At 39.0% G+C, this 21944-nt stretch overlaps 1 protein-coding gene across 3 annotated transcripts in view; it reads left to right on the forward strand.

Moving 5' to 3' along the window:
• Window positions 1-21944, forward strand: part of LOC105484494 (Ral GEF with PH domain and SH3 binding motif 2) — a 179705-nt gene that overhangs the window by 29108 nt on the left and 128653 nt on the right. For all 3 annotated transcript variants that reach the window (XM_011746173.3, XM_011746176.2, XM_011746175.2), the window contains exon 2: window positions 16465-16604. In XM_011746173.3, coding sequence (XP_011744475.1) covers window positions 16548-16604 — 57 coding nt within the window. In that variant the 5' untranslated portion in view covers window positions 16465-16547. The remainder of the gene's footprint in view (window positions 1-16464; window positions 16605-21944) is intronic.

Raw genomic sequence — 21944 nt, forward strand, 5'->3', positions numbered from 1 at the left:
TAATTTGCTGAGCCCAGATTGGTCCTAGTCTACTACCGAGTGGGTAAATCTCAATGTGATTTGCTAATCTGTACTATTTGTGTAGTAATTTTTGTTTTTTTGTTTTTGAGACAGGGTCTCACTCTGTTGCCCAGGCTGGCGTGCAGTGGTGCAGTCTTGGCCCACTGCAGCCTTGACCTCCCAAGCTGAAGCAGTTCTCTCACCCCAGCCTTCCAAGTAACTGGGACTATAGGACTATAGGCATGAACCACCATGCCCAGCTAATTTTTAATTTTTTCTTTTTTTTTGTAGAGATGGAGGTCTCGCTTTGTTGCCTAGGCTGGTCTTGAACTCCTGGGCTCAAGTGGCGCTCCCACTTCCCTCTCCCAAAGTGCTGAGATTACAGGTGTGAGCCATGTGGCCTGGCCATAGTAACTTTTGTTGCCAGCACTATCTTTCTACAGCTGGAGCCAACTCCTACTGCTGGTGATCAAAGAGAAGCAAAAAGCAATAGCTGTAGAAGGAAGAATTTAGAGTAAATTAAAGAATAAAATGTAACATTTCGTGATGGCTTTAATTCATGATTCATATGAGTCACCTTTACAGTTTACATAGTAATGTGAATAAGTATAAATTATTTAAATCTTCTTAGAATTATTAAAGGTCTGTAGGAGTTAAAAAATAATTATACTTTAATGTTTTATATGCCATAGTAGTATTCTCCAATTTGGAAATCTTTCAAGTTGTCTTGGAAAAAATACTTCATAAACTTATACCAAGGGTCTATTGTAGTTGAAGTCATTGCTTAGGTATCCATTTGTTGAGACTTCTGAATTCAGTATGGTCTCTCTCTTTTTCTGTCTCTCTTTCTGTTTCTGTGTATATCCATCTGAATGGAATTTGTAAGATATAATTTAATAGTCCATTAATATGGACTCTACCTTTTCATTGTGTACAGTCCAGGCTTTCCTATTATTGTCACAAACATTGCCCTTTATTTCTTCAGACTCACTTCCTGATGCTTCCCACCTCCGTTTGCATTTGCCCTCTGTACTGTACTTGAACTACTGGCAGTCCACTGAATATGAGAAGGGATTTCACTGTTCCTTTGTACATACTGTTTCCTTTGTCATCTTACTCAACTAAAAAACTTTTATCAGAAATGAAGAAGGAGAGAAACCAGTTATTTTACACCCGGCCACTCACACATTTCCATAGCATTTAAACATTCAAGAAGGGCTGACGGAAAGTGCCAAGGATTAGCAAACGGAAGACTTGAATTTAAGATCTACCTGTGCCATTAATTGGTTATGTGGCCTTGGCAAGATCACATGACCTTGGCATTGGATTGGTGTTGTCTTTTGTAAAATCAGGATTGGAACAAAGCAGTGGGTTAGCAAATTTGTCCTTTTTTTTTCTGCCTTCATATTCTTTCATTCTTACACATTTGAAAGATACAACAGTTTCTCATCACTTTACAATGAATTCCTACAGCCATAATTCTCTATGGTATTCAGGGTTGGGACTTGGGCCCTGAGACGAGGCAAGCATTAAAAGACCTGGGGTTTGAAATGCACCCTAAGTTGAGATCTCTAAGATATCTTTCATCTCCTAAATAATATTCATCTGTATTATTAGCACGAGGCAAAAATATTTATGGATATATGAGCTTAGGTCCAGAAAGCTGTTCTTCAGCTTATTTTGTCTCAAGTCCAGATTGACGCTAAACAAGTGATCACTAACGCCATCTGTTGGTGGTAACAATTGTACTTTTTCTTTTAAAATTTATGTTGTAGCATAACGTTCATCATAATACTATCAAACAAAAATGTTGGGGACCAGGCGTCTCCGTTTTATTATGGAGTGGAGTTAGAGATACTTATGTACCAAATGCTTTAAACAGGAGGAAAAAACCATAAAACACTTCAGTTTTAACAGTACCTGCATTAGAGTTGTGCTGTTTATTGGGTGTGCAGCTTTGTTGGTTTCTATGAAAATTTGCAGGTTGAAGGTTTGTTTGTTTTTTTTTTTTTTTTAGACGGAGTCTCGCTCTGTTGCCCAGGCTGGAGTGCAGTGGCGCAATCTTGGCTCACTGCAACCTCCGCCTCCCGGGTTCATGCCATTCTCCTGCCTCAGCCTCCCGAGTAGCTGGGACTATAGGCACTCGCCACTACGCCTGGCTAATTTTTTGTATTCTTTAGTAGAGACGGGGTTTCACTGTGTTAGCCAGGATGATCTCGATCTCCTGACCTCGTAATCTGCCTGCCTTGGCCTCCTAAAGTGCTGGGATTACAGACGTGAGCCACCGCGCCTGGCCGGGTCTTGTTTTTCTTATCCAGTGTGCCACTCTGTATCTTGAGAACTCTGCTGTTAGACTGATGGGGTTCCTTTTGTACATGATCTGACCTTTTTCCCTATTTGTCTCTAAGATTATTTCCTTAGCATTGACCTTCGACAGTCTGGTGATGATATGCCTTGGTGATGTTCTTTTTGGATAGTGTCTCACAGGTGCTCTGGATTTCTTGTACCTGGATATTTATCTCTTTAGCAAGATTAGGGAAATTTTCTTAAATTATTTTTCTCAAATATATTTTCCAGGTGGTTTTCTTCTCTGTCTCTTTCAGGAGTGCCAGTAGGTTTGGTCAGTTTACATAATCCCATATTTCTCAAAGACTTTATTGGTTTTTTTTTTTTTTTTTTTTTTGAAAGTCTTGCTCTGTCACCTAGGCTGTAGTGCAGTGGCACAATCTGGGCTAACCGCAACCTTTGCCTCCCAGGTTCAAGCGATTCTTGTGGCTCAGCCTCCCAGGTAGCTGACATTACAGGTATGTGCCACCATGCCTGGCTAATTTTTGTGTTTTTAGTAGAGACAGTATTTCAGCCATGTTTGCCAGGCTGGTCTCGATCTCCTGGCCTCAAGTGATCTGCCTACCTCGGCCTTCCAAGGTGCTGGGATTACAAACATGAGCCACCACACCCGGCCCACCTTTATTTGTTTTAAAAAATTCTTTTTGCTTTATTTTTGCGTGACCGGGTTTGTTTGGGACTCTGGTCTCTAAGCTCTGAAATTCGTTCTTCTCTTTGGTTCAGTTTATTGATAAGCTTTCAATTGTGCTTTGTTTGTTTGTTTTCTAGGCAGAGTCTTGCTCTTTTGCCCATTCTGGAGTGTAATGGTGCAATCGTGGCTTACTGCAACCTCTGCCTCCCAGGTTCAAGTGATTCTCCTGCCTCAGCCTCCCAAGTAGCTGGGATTACAGGCACATGCCATCATGCCTGACTAATTTTTGTATTTTTAGTAAAGATGGGGTCTCACCATGTTGGCCAGGCAGGTCTCAAACTCCTGACCTCAAATGATCCACCCGCCTTGGCCTCCTGTTTTTAAATTTCTTAAGTTCTTTAATTCCAGAAGCTCTGATTGATTTTTAAATTTTATTTTATTTTGGGTTCAGGGGTATGTATGCAGGTTTGTTATGTAGGTCAATTGTGTTTTGAGGGGTTTGGTGTAAATATTTGTTTTGTTGCCCAGGTAATAAGCATAGTACCCAGTAGGTAGTTTCTCAATACTCTTCTTCCACCCTCCACCCTCAAGTAGGCCCTGGTGTCGTCGTTCCCCTCTTTGTACCCACTGTACTCAGTGTTTAACTCCCATTTATAAGTGAGAATATGCAATATTTTGTTTTCTGTTCCTGTGTTCGCTTAGGATAATGGCCTCCAGCTCCATCCATGTTTTTGCAAAGGACATGATGTCACTCTTTTCTATGACTGTGTAGTATTCCATGATGTATATGTGCCATATTTTCTTTATTCATTCTACTGTTAGTAGGCATTTAGGTTGATTCCATGTCTTTGCAATTGCAAGTAGTGCTGCAGTGAACATACATGTGCATATGTCTTTGTGTTGGAACAATTTATGTTCTTTTGGGTATATACCAAATAGTGGAATTGTGGGTTGAATGGCAGTTCTGCTTTGGGATCTCTGAGAAATTGCTAAGTTGCTTTCCACAGTGGCTGAATAATTTACATTCCCACCAGCAGTGTATAAACATTCCCAGTTCTCTACAGCCTTGCTGGCATCTGTTATTTCTTGACTTTTTAATGATAGCCATTCTGACTGGTGTGAGATGCTATCTCATTATGGTTTTGATTTGCTTTTCTCTAATGATTAGTGATGTTGGGCATTTTTTCATATACTTATTACCCATGTTTAGGTCTTCTGAGAAGTATCTGTTCATGTCCTTTGCCCACTTTTTAATGGGGTTGTATTTTGCTTGTAAATTTGTATAAGTTCCTTATAGATTCTAGATATTAGATATTTTTCAGTTGTGTAGTTTGAAAATATTGTCTTCCATTTTCTAGGGTATCTAATTACTCTGATAGTTTCTTTTGCTGTGCAGAAGCTCTTTAGTTTAATTGGGTCTCATTTGTCAGTTTTTGTTGCAATTGCTTTTGGAGTCTTTGTTGTGGTATCTTTGCCAGGGCCTATGTCCAGAATGATATTTCCTAGGTTATCATTCCAGGGTTTTTATGGTTTTAAGTTTTACCTTTAAGTCTTTACTCCATCTCGAGTTGATTTTTGTATTTGTATATGGTGTAAGGAAGGGGTACAGTTGCAGTCTTCTGCTTATGGTTATCTACTTACCCCATCACCATTTATTGAATAGGGAGTCTTTTCCCCATTGCTTGTTTTTGTCAGCTTTGTCAAAGATCAGATTGTAAATGTATGGCCTTATTTCTGTGCTCTCTGTTCTGTTCCATTGGTTTGTGTGCCTGTTTTTGTAAAAGTATTGTGCTGTTTTGGTTACTGTAGTCTTGTGGTATAATTTGAAGTTGAGTAATGTGGTGCTTCCTGCTTTGTTCTTTTTGCTTAGGTTTGCCTTCACTATTTGGGCTCTTTTGAGGTTCCGCATGAATTTTAAAATAGTTTTTTCTAATCCTGTGAAGAATGTCATTGGTAGTTTGATAGTAATACCATTGAATCTTTAGATTGCTTTGGGCAGTGTGGCCATTGGCCAACAATATTGAGTCTTCCTAGCCATGAACATGGAATGCTTTTACATTTGTTTGTGTCCTCTCTGTTTCTTTGAGCAGTGTTTTATAATCTTCATTGTAAAGATAGTAAACCTCTCTAGTTAGCTGTATTCCTAGTTTTTAAATTCTTTTTGTGGCTATTGTGAATAGGATTACATTTTTGCTTTGGCTCTCAGTTTGGATGTTGGTGTAGAGGAATGCTACTGATTTTTGTACCTTCGTACTTTGTTCTCATTAGTTTGAAAGAATTTCTTGATTTCTGCCTTAATTTCATTATTTACCCCAAAGTCATTCAAGAACAGATTGCTTAATTTTCATGTAATTATACAGTTTCGACTGAATTTCTTTAGTATTGATTTCTGTTTTAATTACACTGTGGTATGAGAGTATGCTTTGTATGATTTGGGGTTTGTTTTTTTTTTTTTAATGTAATGAGGATTGTGTTATGTCCGATTGTGGGTTGATTTTAAAGTATGTGCCTTGTTCAGATGAGAAGAATATATATTCTCTTGTCTTTATGTGTAATGTTCTGTAAATGTCTGGTAGGTCTATTTGATCAAGTGTTGAGTTCAGGTCCTGAATGATCTGCCTATTGTCAGTGAGGTGTTGAAATCTCCCACTATTATTGTGTGTTTGTCTGTGTCTCTTCATAGGTCTCTAAGAACTTGCTTTATGGATCTGGCTGCTCCGGTTTTGGGTGTGTATGTATTTAGTATAATTAGGTCTTGTTGAACTGAGCCCTTTACCATTATGTAATGCCCTTTTTTTAATCTTTTTTTTTTTAATCTTTGTTTAAAGTCTGTTTTGTCTGAAATTAGAATAGCAACCTCTGCTTTTTTCTGTTTTCTGTTTGCTTGGTACATTTTTCTCCATCCTTTTACTTGGAGCTTGTGGGCGCCATTGCATTTGAGATGGGTCTCTTGAAGACAGCATACAGTTAGGTCTTGCTTCTTTATCCAGTTTGCTACTCTGTGCCTTTTAATTGGAGCATTTAGTTCATTTACATTCAAGGTAAGTATTGAGATGTGTGGATTATTTCCTTTTGTCATGTTGCCAGCTGGTGGTTATGCAGACTTGTGTGGTGCCTTTATAGTGTTACTAGCCTGTGTACTTAAGTGTATTTTTATAGTGGCCAGTAACTGTCTTTCCTTTCCATGTTTAGCACTGCCTTCAGGACTTTTTGTAAGACAGATCTGGTGGTAACGAAATCCCTTAGCATTTGCTTTTCTGAAAAGGATATTATTTCTTCTTCGCTTATGAAGTTTAGTTTGGCTACATATGAAGTTCTTGGTTAGAAATTTTTTTCTTTAAGAATGCTGAATATAGGCTGATATGGTTTGGCTCTGTGTCCCCACCCAAATCTCATGTTGAATTGTAACCCCCAGTGTTGGTGGTGGGGCCTGGTGGGAGGTGATTGGATCTTGGGGGTGGTTTCTGATGCTTTAGGACCATCCCCCTAGTGCTGTCTCATGATAGAGTTCTCATGAGATCTGGTTGTTTGACAGTGTAAAACAACCAGATCCCTACTTTGTGCTTTCTCTCTCCTGCTGGCCATGTGAAGATATGCTTGCTTCCCATTTGCCTTCTGCTATGATTGTAAGTGTCCTGAGGCCTCCCCAGAAGCAGAAGCCTGTGCAGCCTGTAGAATCAGAGCTGATTAAACATCTTTTCTTTATAAATTACCCAGTCTCAGGTATGTCTTTTTTTTTTTTTTTTTTTTTTTGAGACGGAGTCTTGCTCTGTCGCCCAGGCTGGAGTTCAGTGGCACAATCTCAGCTCATTGCACAACCACCTCCTGGGCTCAAGCGATTTTCCTACCTCAGCCTCCTGAGTAGCTGGAATTACAGGTGTCCACTACCACGCCTGGCTAATTTTTTTTTTCTTGCACTTTTAGTAGAGACAGGGTTTCACCGTGTTGGCCAGGCTGGTCTCGAACTGCTGACCTCAAGTGATCTGCCCACCTCAGCCTCCCAAAGTGCTGGGATTACAGGTGTAAGCCACCACACCCAGTTAGTGTGTCTTTATAGCAGTGTGAGAACTAACCAATACATAGGCCCATAATCTCTTATGGCTTGTAGGTTTTCCACTCAAAGTACAGCCATTAGCCTGATGGGGTTCCCTTGGTAGGTGACCTACCTGCTCTCTCTGGCTGCCTTTAACATGGTTTCTTTCATTTTGACCTTGGAGAATCTGATGACTGTGTGTCTTGGGGTTGGTCTTCTTGTGTAGTATTTTTCAGGGATTCTCTGCATTTCCTGAATTTGAATGTTGATCTCTTTAGTGAGGTTGAGGAAATTTTCACAGACAATATCTTGAAATGTTTTCCAAGTTGCCTGTTTTTTCTCCCTTTCAGGGATGCCAGTGAGTCGTAGAGTTGCTGTCTTTACATAATCACATATTTATTGTTTTTTTTGTTTTGTTTTTTTCTGAGTTATTTTGGAAAGCAGGTCTTTGAGCTCTGAAATTCTTTTCTCATCTTGGTTGATTTTGCTGTTAAGACTTGTGATTGTATTCTGAAATTCTTGAAGTGAGTTTTTCATTTCCATCAGCTCAGTTTGGTTCTTTCTTAAAATGACCATTTCATCTTTTATCTCCTGTATTGTTTTATTGTATTTCTTAGAATTTTTCGATTGGGCTTTGACTATTTCCTGAATGTCAGTTATCTTCATCCTGTACATATTCTGAGTTCTATTTCTGTCATTTCAGCCAGGTTATGAATAATTGCTGGGGAACTAATGTAGTTGGGGTTAAGAAGACAGGACAGTCTGGCCTTTTGAGTTTCTGGAGTTTTTTGTACTAATTATTTCTTATCCATGCGGGCTGATATTTCTTCAGTCTCTGAAGTTGCTGTCCTTTGGCTTTTTTTTTTTTTTGTCTTTTATCTTCTTGGATGCCCTTGGGGGTTTGATTATGGTGTAAGGTGGGTTCAGTCGACTGACTTTGAGTCTAGTCTCCTCTTGTGGAGGAGCCCCCTCTGTTTACTGCCTCTATGCCTGCATTTCTTTTATTGGATGTTCTGGTCCATGGGGCTGCCTCATGCAAAGGCTGTATCCTTGCCGGGTAAGCCCTATTCTGCTCTTCATGTACTCCCCAGGAATCACAGTGTTGTCCCTGCCTATAGAATTCAGGCAGAAGCGAGACTCCTGGGTAGTCCCGCTACCTGTTGCAGGTATGGCCTGTCTGACTGCAAAAGGCCAGGCCAGGAGTGGGTGGAGTTGACCACTCTGTCATCTGGGTGTTTCCAGGAAGGCAGGAGGCTGTGCTCCTCAACAGATTCAGGCTGAAGTAGGACCACTGGGCTGGAAGCTGTAGCAGGTGCAACTTGCCTGGCTACCAGTAGCAGAGGTGGGTGGGGATGCCTGTCCTGCTGCCTAGGAGCTTTCTGGGATAACGGGAGGCTGTGCCATCCAGCTGAGTTCCCTCAGAGCACAACTATGGGCCAGAAGCTGTTTTGAACTCCTGGGCTCATAGCGATTCCCCCACCTCAGTCTCCTAAAGTGCTGGGATTATAGATGTGAGCTACTGTATCTGGCCTGATTTCTTTTTAAGATGTTTATCTCTTCCTTTATTTCCTAGATTGCCTTAGAAGTTTCTTTGTGTTGATACTTGACCTTGTCTTGGATCTTATTGAGCTTCCTTGCAGTCCATGCTTTGAATTCTTTATCTGTCATTTCTGAGTTTCCATTTTGGTTAGGGACCATTGCTGGGGAGCTTTTGTGATCCTTTGGTGGTGTCACTGTATTCAGATTTTTCATGGTGCAGAATTCTTGTACTGGTTCTTTCTCATCTGGAGACATTGGCACTTCTAATTTTTGTAATTATTTTTGTGCAGGCAGAATTTTTTTTTCTTTCTCTGTGATATTATTGATTTTTTCTTCCTTCTCTTTCCCCACTCCCTAGGGGGTGTGACTATAAAGAATGCTGGATAGGGTCTTGACTTTGCTTCTATAACCATAAGCACTTCTATTGGCAGATTTTTAATTGGGATATGCAGTTCTGCCTATCAGCCAGTAGAGGGCGCTTACGGGTAAGCGCTATCTGTGGCCAAAGTGGCTCGGTGTACACTTGATCTTTGTTTACTGGGAGATGTTATCTGTTGCCTCAGGCAGTGGGCTGATTTGTGGAGTAAACAGTGGTCTGTGCTCCCTCCTCAGCCCTGGGGAGGTGTGAGGAGAGGTGGAAGGTGGGCAGGGCTGGACCAAGCAGGTTCACCTACAGTTCCCCCAGTGGCAGGCACAAGAACCAAGGCCAAAGGAGAATCCAGTGGGTGGCCACCAAACGTCCAGAAGTGTGTCCAAGTATGGAGCTGAGAAACCTCCTTGATCCCAAGTTCTCTGCACATAGATAGGGGCGGCCGACACTCATAATCCAGGAGAGTGGATTCTCCACATGCTTGGAGATATGCCTGGGGCCTGGGCGTGGAGCAGAGATAGCCCCCCATGCACCAGGATCTCTGCACAGGAATGGTAGGGTGGCTCACTCTGCTGTTCCAGATGAGCAGGTGCTCCAAATGCCTGGAGATCTGCCTGGTTATGAAGCAGAGATGGGGACCCCCTGCACCTGGATCTCTGCACAGGAATGGTGGGGCTGTTCAGGCTACCAATCCTAGCAAACAGATGCTTTGAATGCCTGGAGATCTTCCTGGGCATAGAGCAGAGAGGCCCTGCTGCACCACGATATATACCCAGAAAGGGTGGGGCAGGTCAGGCTGCCAAAGCAGGCAAGTGGGTGCTTTGAATGCCTGGAGATCTGCCTGGACATGAAGTGGAGAGGACCCACCATGTGCAGGAAGGATGGGGTGATTCCGGCTGCTAGTCCATGCAAGCACGTGCTCCATATGTTTGGAGATCTGCCTAAGTGTGAAGCAGAGAGGGCCCTACTGCACCATAATCTATGCACAGAAAGGGTAGGGTGGTTCAGCCTGCTGATCCATGTAAAGGGATGCTCTGAATACCTGGAGATCTGCCTGGTTATGGAGCAGAGAGGGCCCTGCTGCACCATGATCAATGTCCATGAAGGGTAGGGTGGCCCAGGCTGCTGGTCCAGGCAACTGGGTGTTCTGAATGCCTAGATTTATGCCTGGGGTGGAGTGGAGAGGGCCCTGCTGCACCATGATCTTAGGAGAGCATGCTGGGGCACCCAGCAGTAATACACAGAGACTGGTTTCAGGTCATCAAGCTGGCCCTGGCCGCAAGTCTCATTGTCCAGGAGAAAGTGCAGCTGTAGCAGCTCTCCCCGCCATCCAGGGCCTGCATTGGAGGAAAGCACAGTTCCAACACCCCAGTTAGCTTCAGGGATTAGGAGCAGCAATGTTCTGTTCCTTGGCTTGGGTTGCTCAGATCCCCAGGGAAAAGGTGTCACAAAGGGAGGCTCTCTGCCTTTCTTGAATACTGGGGCCTCACTTACTTTTATCAGCCTCTGTTCTCCTTCCCGGGATCTGGGTGTCGTTTATGATTCCACTGGGTTTCTGTTTTCCTTCCTGAATTAAAGCTTACAGGGTCGATTGCCTTTTTTTTTTTTTTTTTTTTTTTTTTTTTTTTTTTTTTTTTTTTTGAGAGAAGGTCTTACTTTCTTGCCTAGGCTGGAGTGCTGTGACATGATCACAGCTCACTGCAACCTCGGCCTCACAGGCTCAGGTGAGTCTTCTGCTTCAGTGTCATAAGTAGGTAGGACTACAGGTGTGCATCACCATGCCGGGCTGATTTTTTGTTTGTATTTTTAGGGATGGGATTTTACCGTGTCACCCGGGCTGGTCTTGAACTCCTAAACTCAAGCGAAGCAATCCACCCATCTCGGCCTCCCCAAGTGCTGGAATTACAGACTTGAGCCACCATGCAAAGCCCGCAGTTGATCTTTATGCACTATTCTGATATTTCCAAGTGGCTGATGCATGCTAAAAGCCTCTAATCAACCATGTTGGGGGAAAAACGATGCCACATTATCTTTATATTCACTTTATTTTCTCTGTCACACATATACATACTGTTTTCCTGAAATATTTAAGATTAGTTTGCATACTTCATACCTTTTTTTTTCTTTTCTTTTCTTTTCCTTTTTCTTTTTTTTTTGAGATAGAGTCGCGCTCTGTCGCCCAGGCTGGAGTGCAGTGATCTTGGCTCACTGCGTCCTCAGGCTCCCGAGTAGCTGGTCCAATAGGCACCCGCCACCAGGCCTGGCTAATTTTTGTATTTTTAGTAGAGACAGGGTTTCACCATGTTGGCCAGGCAGGTCTCGAACTCCTAACCTCAGGTGATCCACCCACTGCAGCCTCCCAAAGTGCTGGGATTACAGGTGTGAGCCACCAGGCCTGGCCACCCTTTTACCTCTTACTTAGTATTTCTGTGTTTCTTAAAAACAAAGGTGTTCTTTTATGTAATTTTTTTTTTTTTTTTTTTTGAGACGTAGTTTTGCTCTTGTTGCCCAGGGTGGAGTGCAGTGGCACGATCTTGGTTCACTGCAACTTCCTGCTCCCAGGTTCAAGCTATTCTCCTGCCTCAGCCTCTGGAGTAGCTGGGATTACAGGCGCCTGCCACCATGCCCAGCTAAATTTTGTATTTTTCGTAGAGACAAGGTTTCACCATGTTGGCCAGGCTGGTCTCGAACTCCTGATCTCAGGTGATCCAACTGCCTCGGCCTCCCAAAGTGCTGGGATTACAGGCATGAGCCACTGCGCCCAGCCTCCTTTTATGTATTAATAACTACAGGAAATTGTCACATGTAGGAAATTGATACAGTAATATACAGTCTATATTTCAATTTTGTGAATTACCAATAATATCTCTTAAAGCATTTACTACCATCCAATACAGGACCTTTAGTTGCCGTATCTCTTGCATTTCCTTTAAATTGTAATAGTTCCTCGGCCTTTCTCATAACAGTCGCGTTTTTTGTAGAATATATTTATCAAATGTTCCTCAGATGAGATTTGTCCATGTCCTTGAGATTAGATTTCAGTTATGGGTTCCCAGCTTAACTTCTTGTCAGTTATGTTGTGTCCTTCCCAGAGTATCATCACATCCGGAGGCATATGATGTCTCTCTTTTCCCCATTGGTGATAATAATTTTGATCTACTCAGTTAAGGGATTGTCCAGTTCTTCACACAGTATAGTTACTTATTTTTTTTTTCTTGTAACTAATAAGCAGTCTGTGAGGAAAAAACTGTTTTTGTTCTTTTACTTTTTTCTAATTAATGTCTTTGTAGGAAATTAAAAAATATACAGGTAAGCTAAAGTTAGGGAAAAATTGTCTTATGAACCTAGCGATAACCACATTGTAGTGTATGTTGGTGCATCTCTCTTATGTTATAATAATGATTACCAAAAAGGATTATACCTTACATACTGTTTGGTAAATTGCTTCATTTATATAGCAGTATATTATAAATATTTTTCATGTGTCAGTAAGTATTAGAGTATTTTAATGGCTGCATAGTTTTCCATTGTGTAGCAGTCTTTTGCCTATAGATTACTCTGTGATGTTCAGTTTAGCCTCACATTCAGGTACAAGAGATCCTTAATGGCTATCCCCTAGGGCTTAGGGAATCTCTTCCACCCAAGAGCCTCCAACCATGAAATCTCGATGTCTGTCTTATGCCATCAGCACTACCATGTTGTTTTTCTGTTCTGCTGTTCCGTACTAATGTGCTATGTTCCTTTCTCTGACCATTTCTAGGTCCACAGTAGCACACTTTTGTCAAATATTTAAACCTATTTCTGATTCACTTGGGTTGTTCTCATGCTTTAACTGCTAATATTGTATCTGGATGTTAGTTTTTTTGTTTGTCTTATTGCAAATACAGACTATTACGAGTTAAGTGAACTTTTATGGGGTAGTCTTTTGAGTAGAGCATCTGGCCAAAATACCTTCATACCCACCAAAAACAAAAACACAAAATATTTGGAGCACAGTTTATCTTTTTATTTGGAACTTCTTTTCTATTACCTGAATTTCTAGTTAACCTATATTCATATTTTGGGTCAGGTATCTTAGGAGATCTCAGCTCTTGTCTATTAGGATTACTTAGCAAATTATCTTGAGTGAACTTTCTATACAGGAGATAAAGCGTAACCTTTAAATGCATTATTTTATAGATTTTTCTCCCTTTAATATTTAATCATTTGAAAGTCTGTCTTCCCCCACAAGTTGTTTAGTTTCAAGCTGTTTAGGTATATGGAAATATAACCTCTCTATGTAGATGTGGGACAGTTTACAAATGAATCTGCCGGTACTTTCATAGTTTAGTTCAAATTTGACAAAATTATATCTGGAAGACTTAGATGTAGGATCTCTTTTTCTTGACTGAAGGCAAAACAATTTTAACTCAAATGAATGAAGTAACTTTGTTATTTTTAAACTCTTTTTTGAGACAGAGTCTCGCTCTGTCTCCCAGGCTGGAGTGCAGTGATGCAATCTCGGCTCACTGCAACCTCCACCTCCCGGGTTCAAGCGATTCTCCTACCTCAGCCTCCCAAGAAGCTGGGATTACAGGCGCGGTCCACCACACCTGGCTAATTTTTTGTATTTTTAATAGAGATGGAGTTTCACCATGTTGGCCAGGCTGGTCTCGAACTCCTGACCTCAGGTGATCCACCTGTCTTGGCTTCCCAAAGTGCTGGGATTACAGGCGTGAGCCACTGCACCAGCCTATTTTTAAACTTTTCTTTACACTTTGAGAAATAATGTCTGCTATTTTATAGATGGCGATGTAATAGTGATACCCTGTCTCTTAAAAAATGTAAAAAATTAGCCGGGCATGGTGTTGCACACCTGAAGTCCCAGCTACTCAGAAAGCTGAGGTGGTGGGAGAATTGCTTGACCCCAGGAATTGGAGGCTGCAGTGAGCTAAGATTGTGCTACGTGCTCCAGCCTGCACGACAGAGCAAGACACCATCTCTTTAAAAAATGGCTGTTGTGATGTTGGTAGTCATGTTGAAAGATCTTGTCATTTATAACGCTAGCAAAAGTAAATAAAATATTAAAGCATATATTTGGTATATTTAATGTGAGCTTTTCTGGGTGCAAAGTATAGAAAAGTCTTTGAGGCACATACTAAAATAATAAACCTGTATCTCTTTTAGAACTTGTAGTATTTTTGTAATATCATATAAGCCTCTCTGTTACTCTTCAACATTATTAAATACTATTGACATGTACATTTGTAAGTAGTTATGAAGAGTTTATATTCTTTAAGGTATGCTTTGCTGTATTTTAAAATATGTAATGGATTTCATTATAACCTTAATTTTCATGAAATATATGAGTGACATTTTATTTTAAAAGCAGAGAAGGCCAGGTGCAGTGGCTCAGGTCTGTAATCCCAGCACTTTGGGAGGCCAAGGCTGGCAGATCACCTGAGGTCAGGAGTTTGAGACCAGCCTGGCCAACATGGTGAAACCCTGTCTCTATTAAAAATATCCAAAATTAGCTGGGTGTGGTGGCTTGTGCCTATAATCCCAGCTATTCAGGAGGCTGAGGCAGGAGAATTGCTTGAACCTGGGAGGCGGATGTTGCAGTGAGCTGAGATCATGCCATTGCATGCCAGCCTGGGCAACAAGCAAAATTCTGTCTCAAAAAAAAAAAAAAAAGAGAAAACGTGATTCTTCATGCTTATAGTTTACAAATATTTTAATATTGTTCCTGGTCTGTATTACCTTTTTTTAAGTAATAGTAATAAATTGTATATTTTGATATGTAAAGTAAGTTAAAGATATAACTCCTTTAACTATTAAAGTCTTTTTCTTAGCACTAGGGGGCACCCCTGATTTATAAATTCATGTTATACTTAATCTTGCCTAGAAACTGGAGTGAAATGAAATAATTTGAAAAATATCTTGCAAACTGAGAGACTGTTCAGAGAAGCTGGATTATCAAGCTGGTTTTGTTGTATAGCAGTATAAATATAAGTTGATTCTTAATAATATAAGGATAATGAAGCTTATAGAATGAGATAGTTTAGGTAGGAGGAAATTGTTTTATAGTTTATTCATTTTCACATTGATTTTCTAAGTGGGTGCTGTTAAATGGTTTTAAAACTTCATGATTTTGAATATATTTCTATTTTAAAAATTCTAGCGCAATGTTCTGCTCTTAGCAGGTGCCTAGGCTGTATCTGAATAAATTAAGATAAATTCAAGATGTGACTGAAGGCTGCTATCATTAGTAATAATTTTTAAGCATTTCAAAACCAAGAGCATGTTTTACTACATCTAGGAAACAGATCTTAGCCATTCTCATTCATTGTGTTTGCAATTAGGATTTTTAGTGATACTCAGCAACAATTGCTTCCCAAAGATATATTTCTAAGGTGTTGTCTTTTCTTTTTTATTTAAGAGACTCTGTTGAATTTAAGCCTTATGGGGATTAAGTAGGTAGTAGCATCTGCATCTTCATTGCATCATATTAATAGCATATTTACTAGTACCCACACTGTTTTAGGTGTTTTGTGTATATTATCTCATTTCTCTTCACCACAACTCTATGAAGTGTAGGTACTTATTATCCCTATTTTATAGATGAGAAAACTGAGTACAGAAAAGTTAAAATTTCCTGGGTTTACACAGAGGTAATGTGGTTCCAAAATTTGTACTTTTAAATCACTATATCCTATATTGCTTCTCCAGAGAAAGGAAACTTAGCATTGAAGTAATTATTATTGACATTTAAAACTCAGCTTTTAAAGTGAATATAACATAGAGTACCTAATTTATAGACACTTAACATTTCTCTTATGAAATACATCATAGATCTTTAAAGTTGAAAAGGGATCTTAAAGTTCATTTACCGCTGTCATTTTACAGAGAGGAAGAAATTCTAACCTAGGGAGGTAAAGTTACCTACTCAGTTTATATGGCAAGTTATTTATGGAAAGATATTAGAACTTGAAGTAAGTACTCTGACTTCCAGTAAAGTAGAAAATCTGTGTTGTGGAAAGAGTATTTGACTAGAATTTTGATGGCTTGAAACTTGCTCTTGGCTCCTTATTTGCCATCCTGTGTCCTCAGAAGTTCTGTGTTTCTTTATTATGTGGGTATGATGTATCTTCCCTAAGCGTATTCAGTATTGTTGATTTACGGGTGTCATTTGGATCACTAAAAATTTATTGTGTTGTGGTATGTGTTACTTTGCCATGCGTTTTTTTTTTTTACACATTTTATTTACTTTAAAAAAGTTGTACATTTGATTTTTTTCCCTCACAATAACCACTTAGCGAAAAGTTATGCTTTTGATTTGCTTATGAAGAACATAACAGTAACATCTATTGAATACTGTTTATTTGGTGTTTCTAGTTGTTTGAAAAGAGCATACAAGATTGTCCTCAATCTGGATTTAGTGGCTGAGCTAAAATAATAGAGTTTAGTGAAGTTGAAATATTTTGTTTCTTGTCATGGTGGTAGGCATAGAGTTGTTTTCTTAAACTTCGAGGGAGGACATTTGCTTAACTTTTTTATTTTTTACAGGAATAATGTATTTGTGGCCTTGGACATGAGGCAATCAGTCCTCTGTTGCTGTTAACATAAGGTCAGGGACTGATGAGGAAAGCATGGACCTAATGAACGGGCAGGCAAGCAATGTCAATATTGCAGCTACTGCTTCTGAGGTAAGATACTTAAGAAGCTTAGGTATAAACTTTCTTACCTGGCTTTCTAAGTTTTCAAGCATTATGTTTGTTCACATACTTAAATCAGAAGTGCATTTAGTGCAGAAGTACATGTGCAGAAGTACACATATTTTAACTTTTACTTTAGTGATTCATATGTTTGCTGTGCATCATAGATATACTTAATCCTTATCTACTTAAGATACTTGAAAAATAATGGCAAATAATGGTAACTCATAAAACTCTTTATTTTTAGAAGAAACATTTGGTTCTTGGGTTAAAGTTTAGCATTTAAGATGAAGATGTGAAGACTGAACTAGATGCTCACACCTCTAGTGAATATATTACGATTGTATTTTTGCCCCAACTTTTTTCTTTTTTTTCTTTGTGTATAGATCTAGAGAACTTGCCTGCTTTCCTTAGTAACTTTAGCATCTGGCTTCTATATTTCTTCTTTATTTTTCTCTTAGTATATTGGAAGAGAATAATGTTAATGACCCTTTAACACCTTGACCTCAAAGTTCCTTAATAGCCTCAACTCCATTCCAAAATGGGCTCCATTTTGCCCCAGCCAGTTACTTAGGCCTTGATATCACTGAAAATATTCTAAGTCTGTGGTTTCCATTGTTTTTCTTATGTAGATTATTTATTTTTATCTCTAGTCCTGGCTTCCCTCATGAATTTTATTAAGCATTTTTGATAGACCAGACATTTGTAATGTCCACAATATCAAGTTTCTTATTACTGTTCTGCTCCACAACTGTAAAGAAAATAGTCCAAGCCTTTTATCTAACTTACATTAATAGCATCACATTTCCATAGCCATCTAAGTTTAAATCTTTAGATGTGTGGTTTTTTTGTGTGGGGGTTTGAGACAGAGTTTTGCTTTCGTCGCCCAGGCTGGAGTGCAGTGGTACGATCTTGGCCTTTTGCAACCTCTGCCTCCCGAGTTCAAGCAATTCTCCTGCCTCAGCCTCCCCAGTAGCTGGGATTACAGGCGCTTGCCACCACACCTGGCTAAGTTTTGTATTTTTAGTTGAGATGGGGTTTTTATCATGTTGGTCAGGCTGGTCTTAAACTTTTGACATCAGGTGGTCCACCTGCCTTGGCCTCCCAGAGTCCTGGGATTACAGACATGAGCCACCGCGCCCAGCCAATGTGTTGTTAATTAACTTTGTTTTGCCCACCACAACCATTGTCTCATCATAGCAGAGAGAGTCCACTAGCAAGACGGAAGTTACAATCTTATATAATGTATTCATGGAAGTGACATCTCATCTCATTTTCCATATTCTGCTGATTAGAAACAAGTCACAGGTTCTGCCCACACTCAAGGGGAGAGGATCACACAGGGGTGAGAATACCAAGAGATAGAGATCTTCAGCAGCTATCTTAGAGCCTGTCCACTGTGCTTTATCTCTGGGATCCAGTACTTTTCTCCTTATTTCTGTTACTGTACTACCATCTTAGCTTGGTCATTTATTATTTCTTGTCTAGATTAGTGCCATGGCCTTATATTTGGTATTGCACTTAGATTTTCTGTTGTTTCTGGTCCTTTGACTGAAATTTAAGATTAGTATTCTTAAAATACAACTCTTAAACTTTATCTTTTCCCAAAACTGTCTGTGGTTCCTCATTGCCTACTAATTAAATTCAAATGGTCACTCGGCCTTTTATTCAAGACTTTCTTCAAAATGGCCCCAAATTTTTGGATTTAATCCCTACTCGTCCTCTACTTGAAACTTTATAGTCTAATGAGAGAATACTACATTTGCTGGTGTCTGTATAAACCATTACATTTTCCTTCTTCTGTCATAACTTTGCCTATACCAATTTTTCTAGCTGGAATTTTTCTTCCCATTCTGGTGTGTCCCCTCCCCATCACTGCACACATAAAACATTTTGTCTTTCAAACTTATTTCAAATGCTATGCTTTTAATAAAGCTTTTCCTAATCCCTTAAACAGATGGAAGCTTTCCTATTTTTAAAACTGTCACTTAGAAAAATCTCTTTCTATAATTTTTTCCATAAATTTATACATAGCTTTTTTATATTTACAACAATAGGATTATATTTATATATATGTTTGTAATATATGTTTGTTTTCTTCATATATTTGTAACCATATTTCTTGAATATGTTACATATGTGTATATATGTGTATATTTTTAACTATTCAGAAATACCTGTTCTAGTATCATAGGAAGCAGAATACAAATATTTGTTAAATAAAATAGGTCATTCACTTGTACAAACAATTCTGTTGACTTTACTAAAAGTGAATTAATTACACCAGGCTTCAGAGTAGTATAATTAGCAGATGTAAAGTAAGAATGAATTACTTAAATTACTTACCACCCTTTAAATTGTCCATTTATTGTGGCAAGAAAATAAAATTAAAATTTTGTATTTTTCCACCTTCTCTTAAAATACAGATCTAGTAACATCAAAGTACAAATTTCTTATAGAAGTGATAAGTTTACAGAATGGATAAAATACTTTATCTTGGTTGGCTGACTTATCCTTTCTCATTACCTTTTATATTTAACCTGTGTTTGAAGTTTCTGTTAGTAGGAGAATTACAGTGAACTTGTTTTCAGACATTTAGAAGTATCAGTAGTTTTTGAGTCATGCCTTGAATGAATTACTGCTGTTCTCCTGGTGAACATTATTGCATTGTGTCTTATCATTACCAATTTATTACTGGTATTAGGGAAGCACGTCAAAATGCACACTAGTAATTTTTTAAGCCTCTAATGGCATTAAGAAGGAAAAAAGAGAAGTGTTCATTCTTTTTGATAAGCAATAAAATTGTCATGATGATTTACTAACTTGGCTGAGTTAAAAACTTGGACAAAATTACTGATTTATGTTTATGATTCATGTGTTCACCTGACAGAATGCATCTAGTTATTTGGACAGCTATTGGATTAGTGTATACTGCTTAACTGATGTCTATTTGAATACTTAACATTATGAATAAAATTTTGTATTAGTTTTGGGACATAAAATAATATTGTTGACATACTATAAACTAGTCATAGTTACAGAGATTAAACACAAGAAGTGAAACTCCATTTTATTTATGAGGTTTCTGCTTTATTGAGGTTTCTGCTTGGATTCATTCACTGGAATTCAGGTTTCTGCTTGGATTTATAAAGAGCTTAGAATTCACTCCTGTCCTCACAATGGGAAAAAAGCTAAACAAACTGAAAATCAATAACTCCTCTTAGCTCTATCAGAGAATTGCTATCACAGAGCACATTTAATAGTGATGCCCTGAAACCTGGAGAGATAGGCAAATAGAGAATCACAGCTTACAGGAGCAGAAGTCAGTGGAGCCACGTAAACCCTAATTGATGAACTGCTGGATACTGTGTGTGGACTAGCTTGAGAGTTAAAAACTCCTTGGGGGTCCAGTCTTGGCTTCTTCTCACCCTCTACTTTTCTGATTTTTACTACCTCTAAGATGCCCACAAGCTTCTCACAGTAAAGACAGAAAAAAATTCCCTTCTGCTTCTAGCAGGGGGAGGAAAGAAATAGCCATTTTGAAATACACCCAGATAGAAAGTAAACATATTGAAATATGCCCAGAGCATTCTGTTCTCCACCTGCCCTCAAGGGGAACTACTTCACCAGAGCCTAACTCACTTGGGAGAGGAAAAAGCCTCAACTTCAAGCCCTTCCAGACTTCCTGTCTCACCTAAGCAGAGCCAGGGGGACAGAGAATCATTTGTGAAGTTCACAGTCTGGGGACACACTCAGTGAAAGACTAAAACCGAATAATAGGACTATAGGACACTCTCTCCCCAGCAACCCCTCAAATACACACACATACTCTGCCTACCCCCACCACATCAGCAGGGCTTCTGTATAATACTAAGATTTCAGCTGAAGGCTGCAAGGCTGAAACTAAGAAGGGATTTCTAGGGAAACCCAAAGACAACAGAGGATAAAAAAATAAGGATACTAGAGGAAATTGAAGACTCAGACACCTATAACAATACCAAATTATAAGCACAGTATAATGCCTAGCATGATAAAAAATAAACCCTTAACAGTAGTAAAGGCCTATTCAACCTGAGTTCCTATTACCCAATGTACCATTTCTAGCTTTCAACAAAAAATTACAAGCCATGCTAAAAGGCAAGGGAAAAAACACAATTTGAAGAGATAAATCAAGCAACAGAACCACTCTCATATGGCAGAGATTTCGCAGTTATCAGACTGGGAGTTAAAATAACTGTCATTAATATGCCAAAGGCTCTAATGAAAAAAAGCGTATAACATGCGAGAACAAATGGATAATATAGACAGGGATATTGAAACTATTAAGAATCGAAAAGAAATACTAGAATTCAAAAGCACTGTGACAAAAATGAAGAATGCCTTTGGTGAACTAACCAGTACCAGTAGACTGGTGACCAGTAGACAGCCAAGGAAAGAATCAGTGAGCTGGAAGACATGTCAGTAAAACTTCCCAAACTGAAATGCAAAGAGAAAATAGAATGAAAAAAAAAAAAAGGAACAGAATAGCCCAGGACTGTGGGACAGTGACGAAAGGTGTAGCATATGCATAATGCGAACACCAGAAGGACAGGAGAAAGAAGCAGAAGAAATATTTGAAGTAATAATAGTTGAGAATTTTTCAAAGTTAATGACAGATCCCTTTCTTTGTAATGATCATGGCTCGATATTTAGTATTTAGCTGCTACTAAAAGAGAGGAAAAGCAAAAATGAGGCATAATGACAAGTGCTTAAAACTAATATATAATAGCTAGTAGGTTGATCTGTGTACTGTGCTAATTGAAACTTTGGTTAATTTTTTTGCTGTTATCTGTAGCCTCATATCCTACTACCATTTAAAAGAGCCTGATCTAAATATTCTCATATTGATGTTCCTCTGAATTTAGCCAACTGATACAGAATATATTATTATGTCATGGCACAGGCGAAGTGGAAAATTTTTAACAGTAATAAGATTTTCAGGGCCAAAATCCACCGTTCATTCTGCCTATAGCCACAGCATATTCAAACTTGAAACAGTAATTTTTAAGCAGGGAAAACTTAAATTTGTAATATAATAGGTAGAATAGTATTAATTGTACTATCACAGACAGATCACATAACTAAGAATGGATTATGTGTAACTCTGTAATTAACAGCATTCTGAATATTTTCTGATGACTTATGTTATAAAGCTAATTTGTCTTTTTCTTACTAAAAATTAGTTTTAAAAATTTTAAATAGGTGTATAGCCTTCTCCCCTGACTTCCCTTTACCTTATTTGAGAATCATTGAACTAGTTAAAAATCATTTATTTCTATAGGAAATGATAGG

This window comes from Macaca nemestrina, chromosome 1 (genome assembly GCF_043159975.1).
Source record: "Macaca nemestrina isolate mMacNem1 chromosome 1, mMacNem.hap1, whole genome shotgun sequence".
Lineage (NCBI taxonomy): Eukaryota > Metazoa > Chordata > Mammalia > Primates > Cercopithecidae > Macaca > Macaca nemestrina.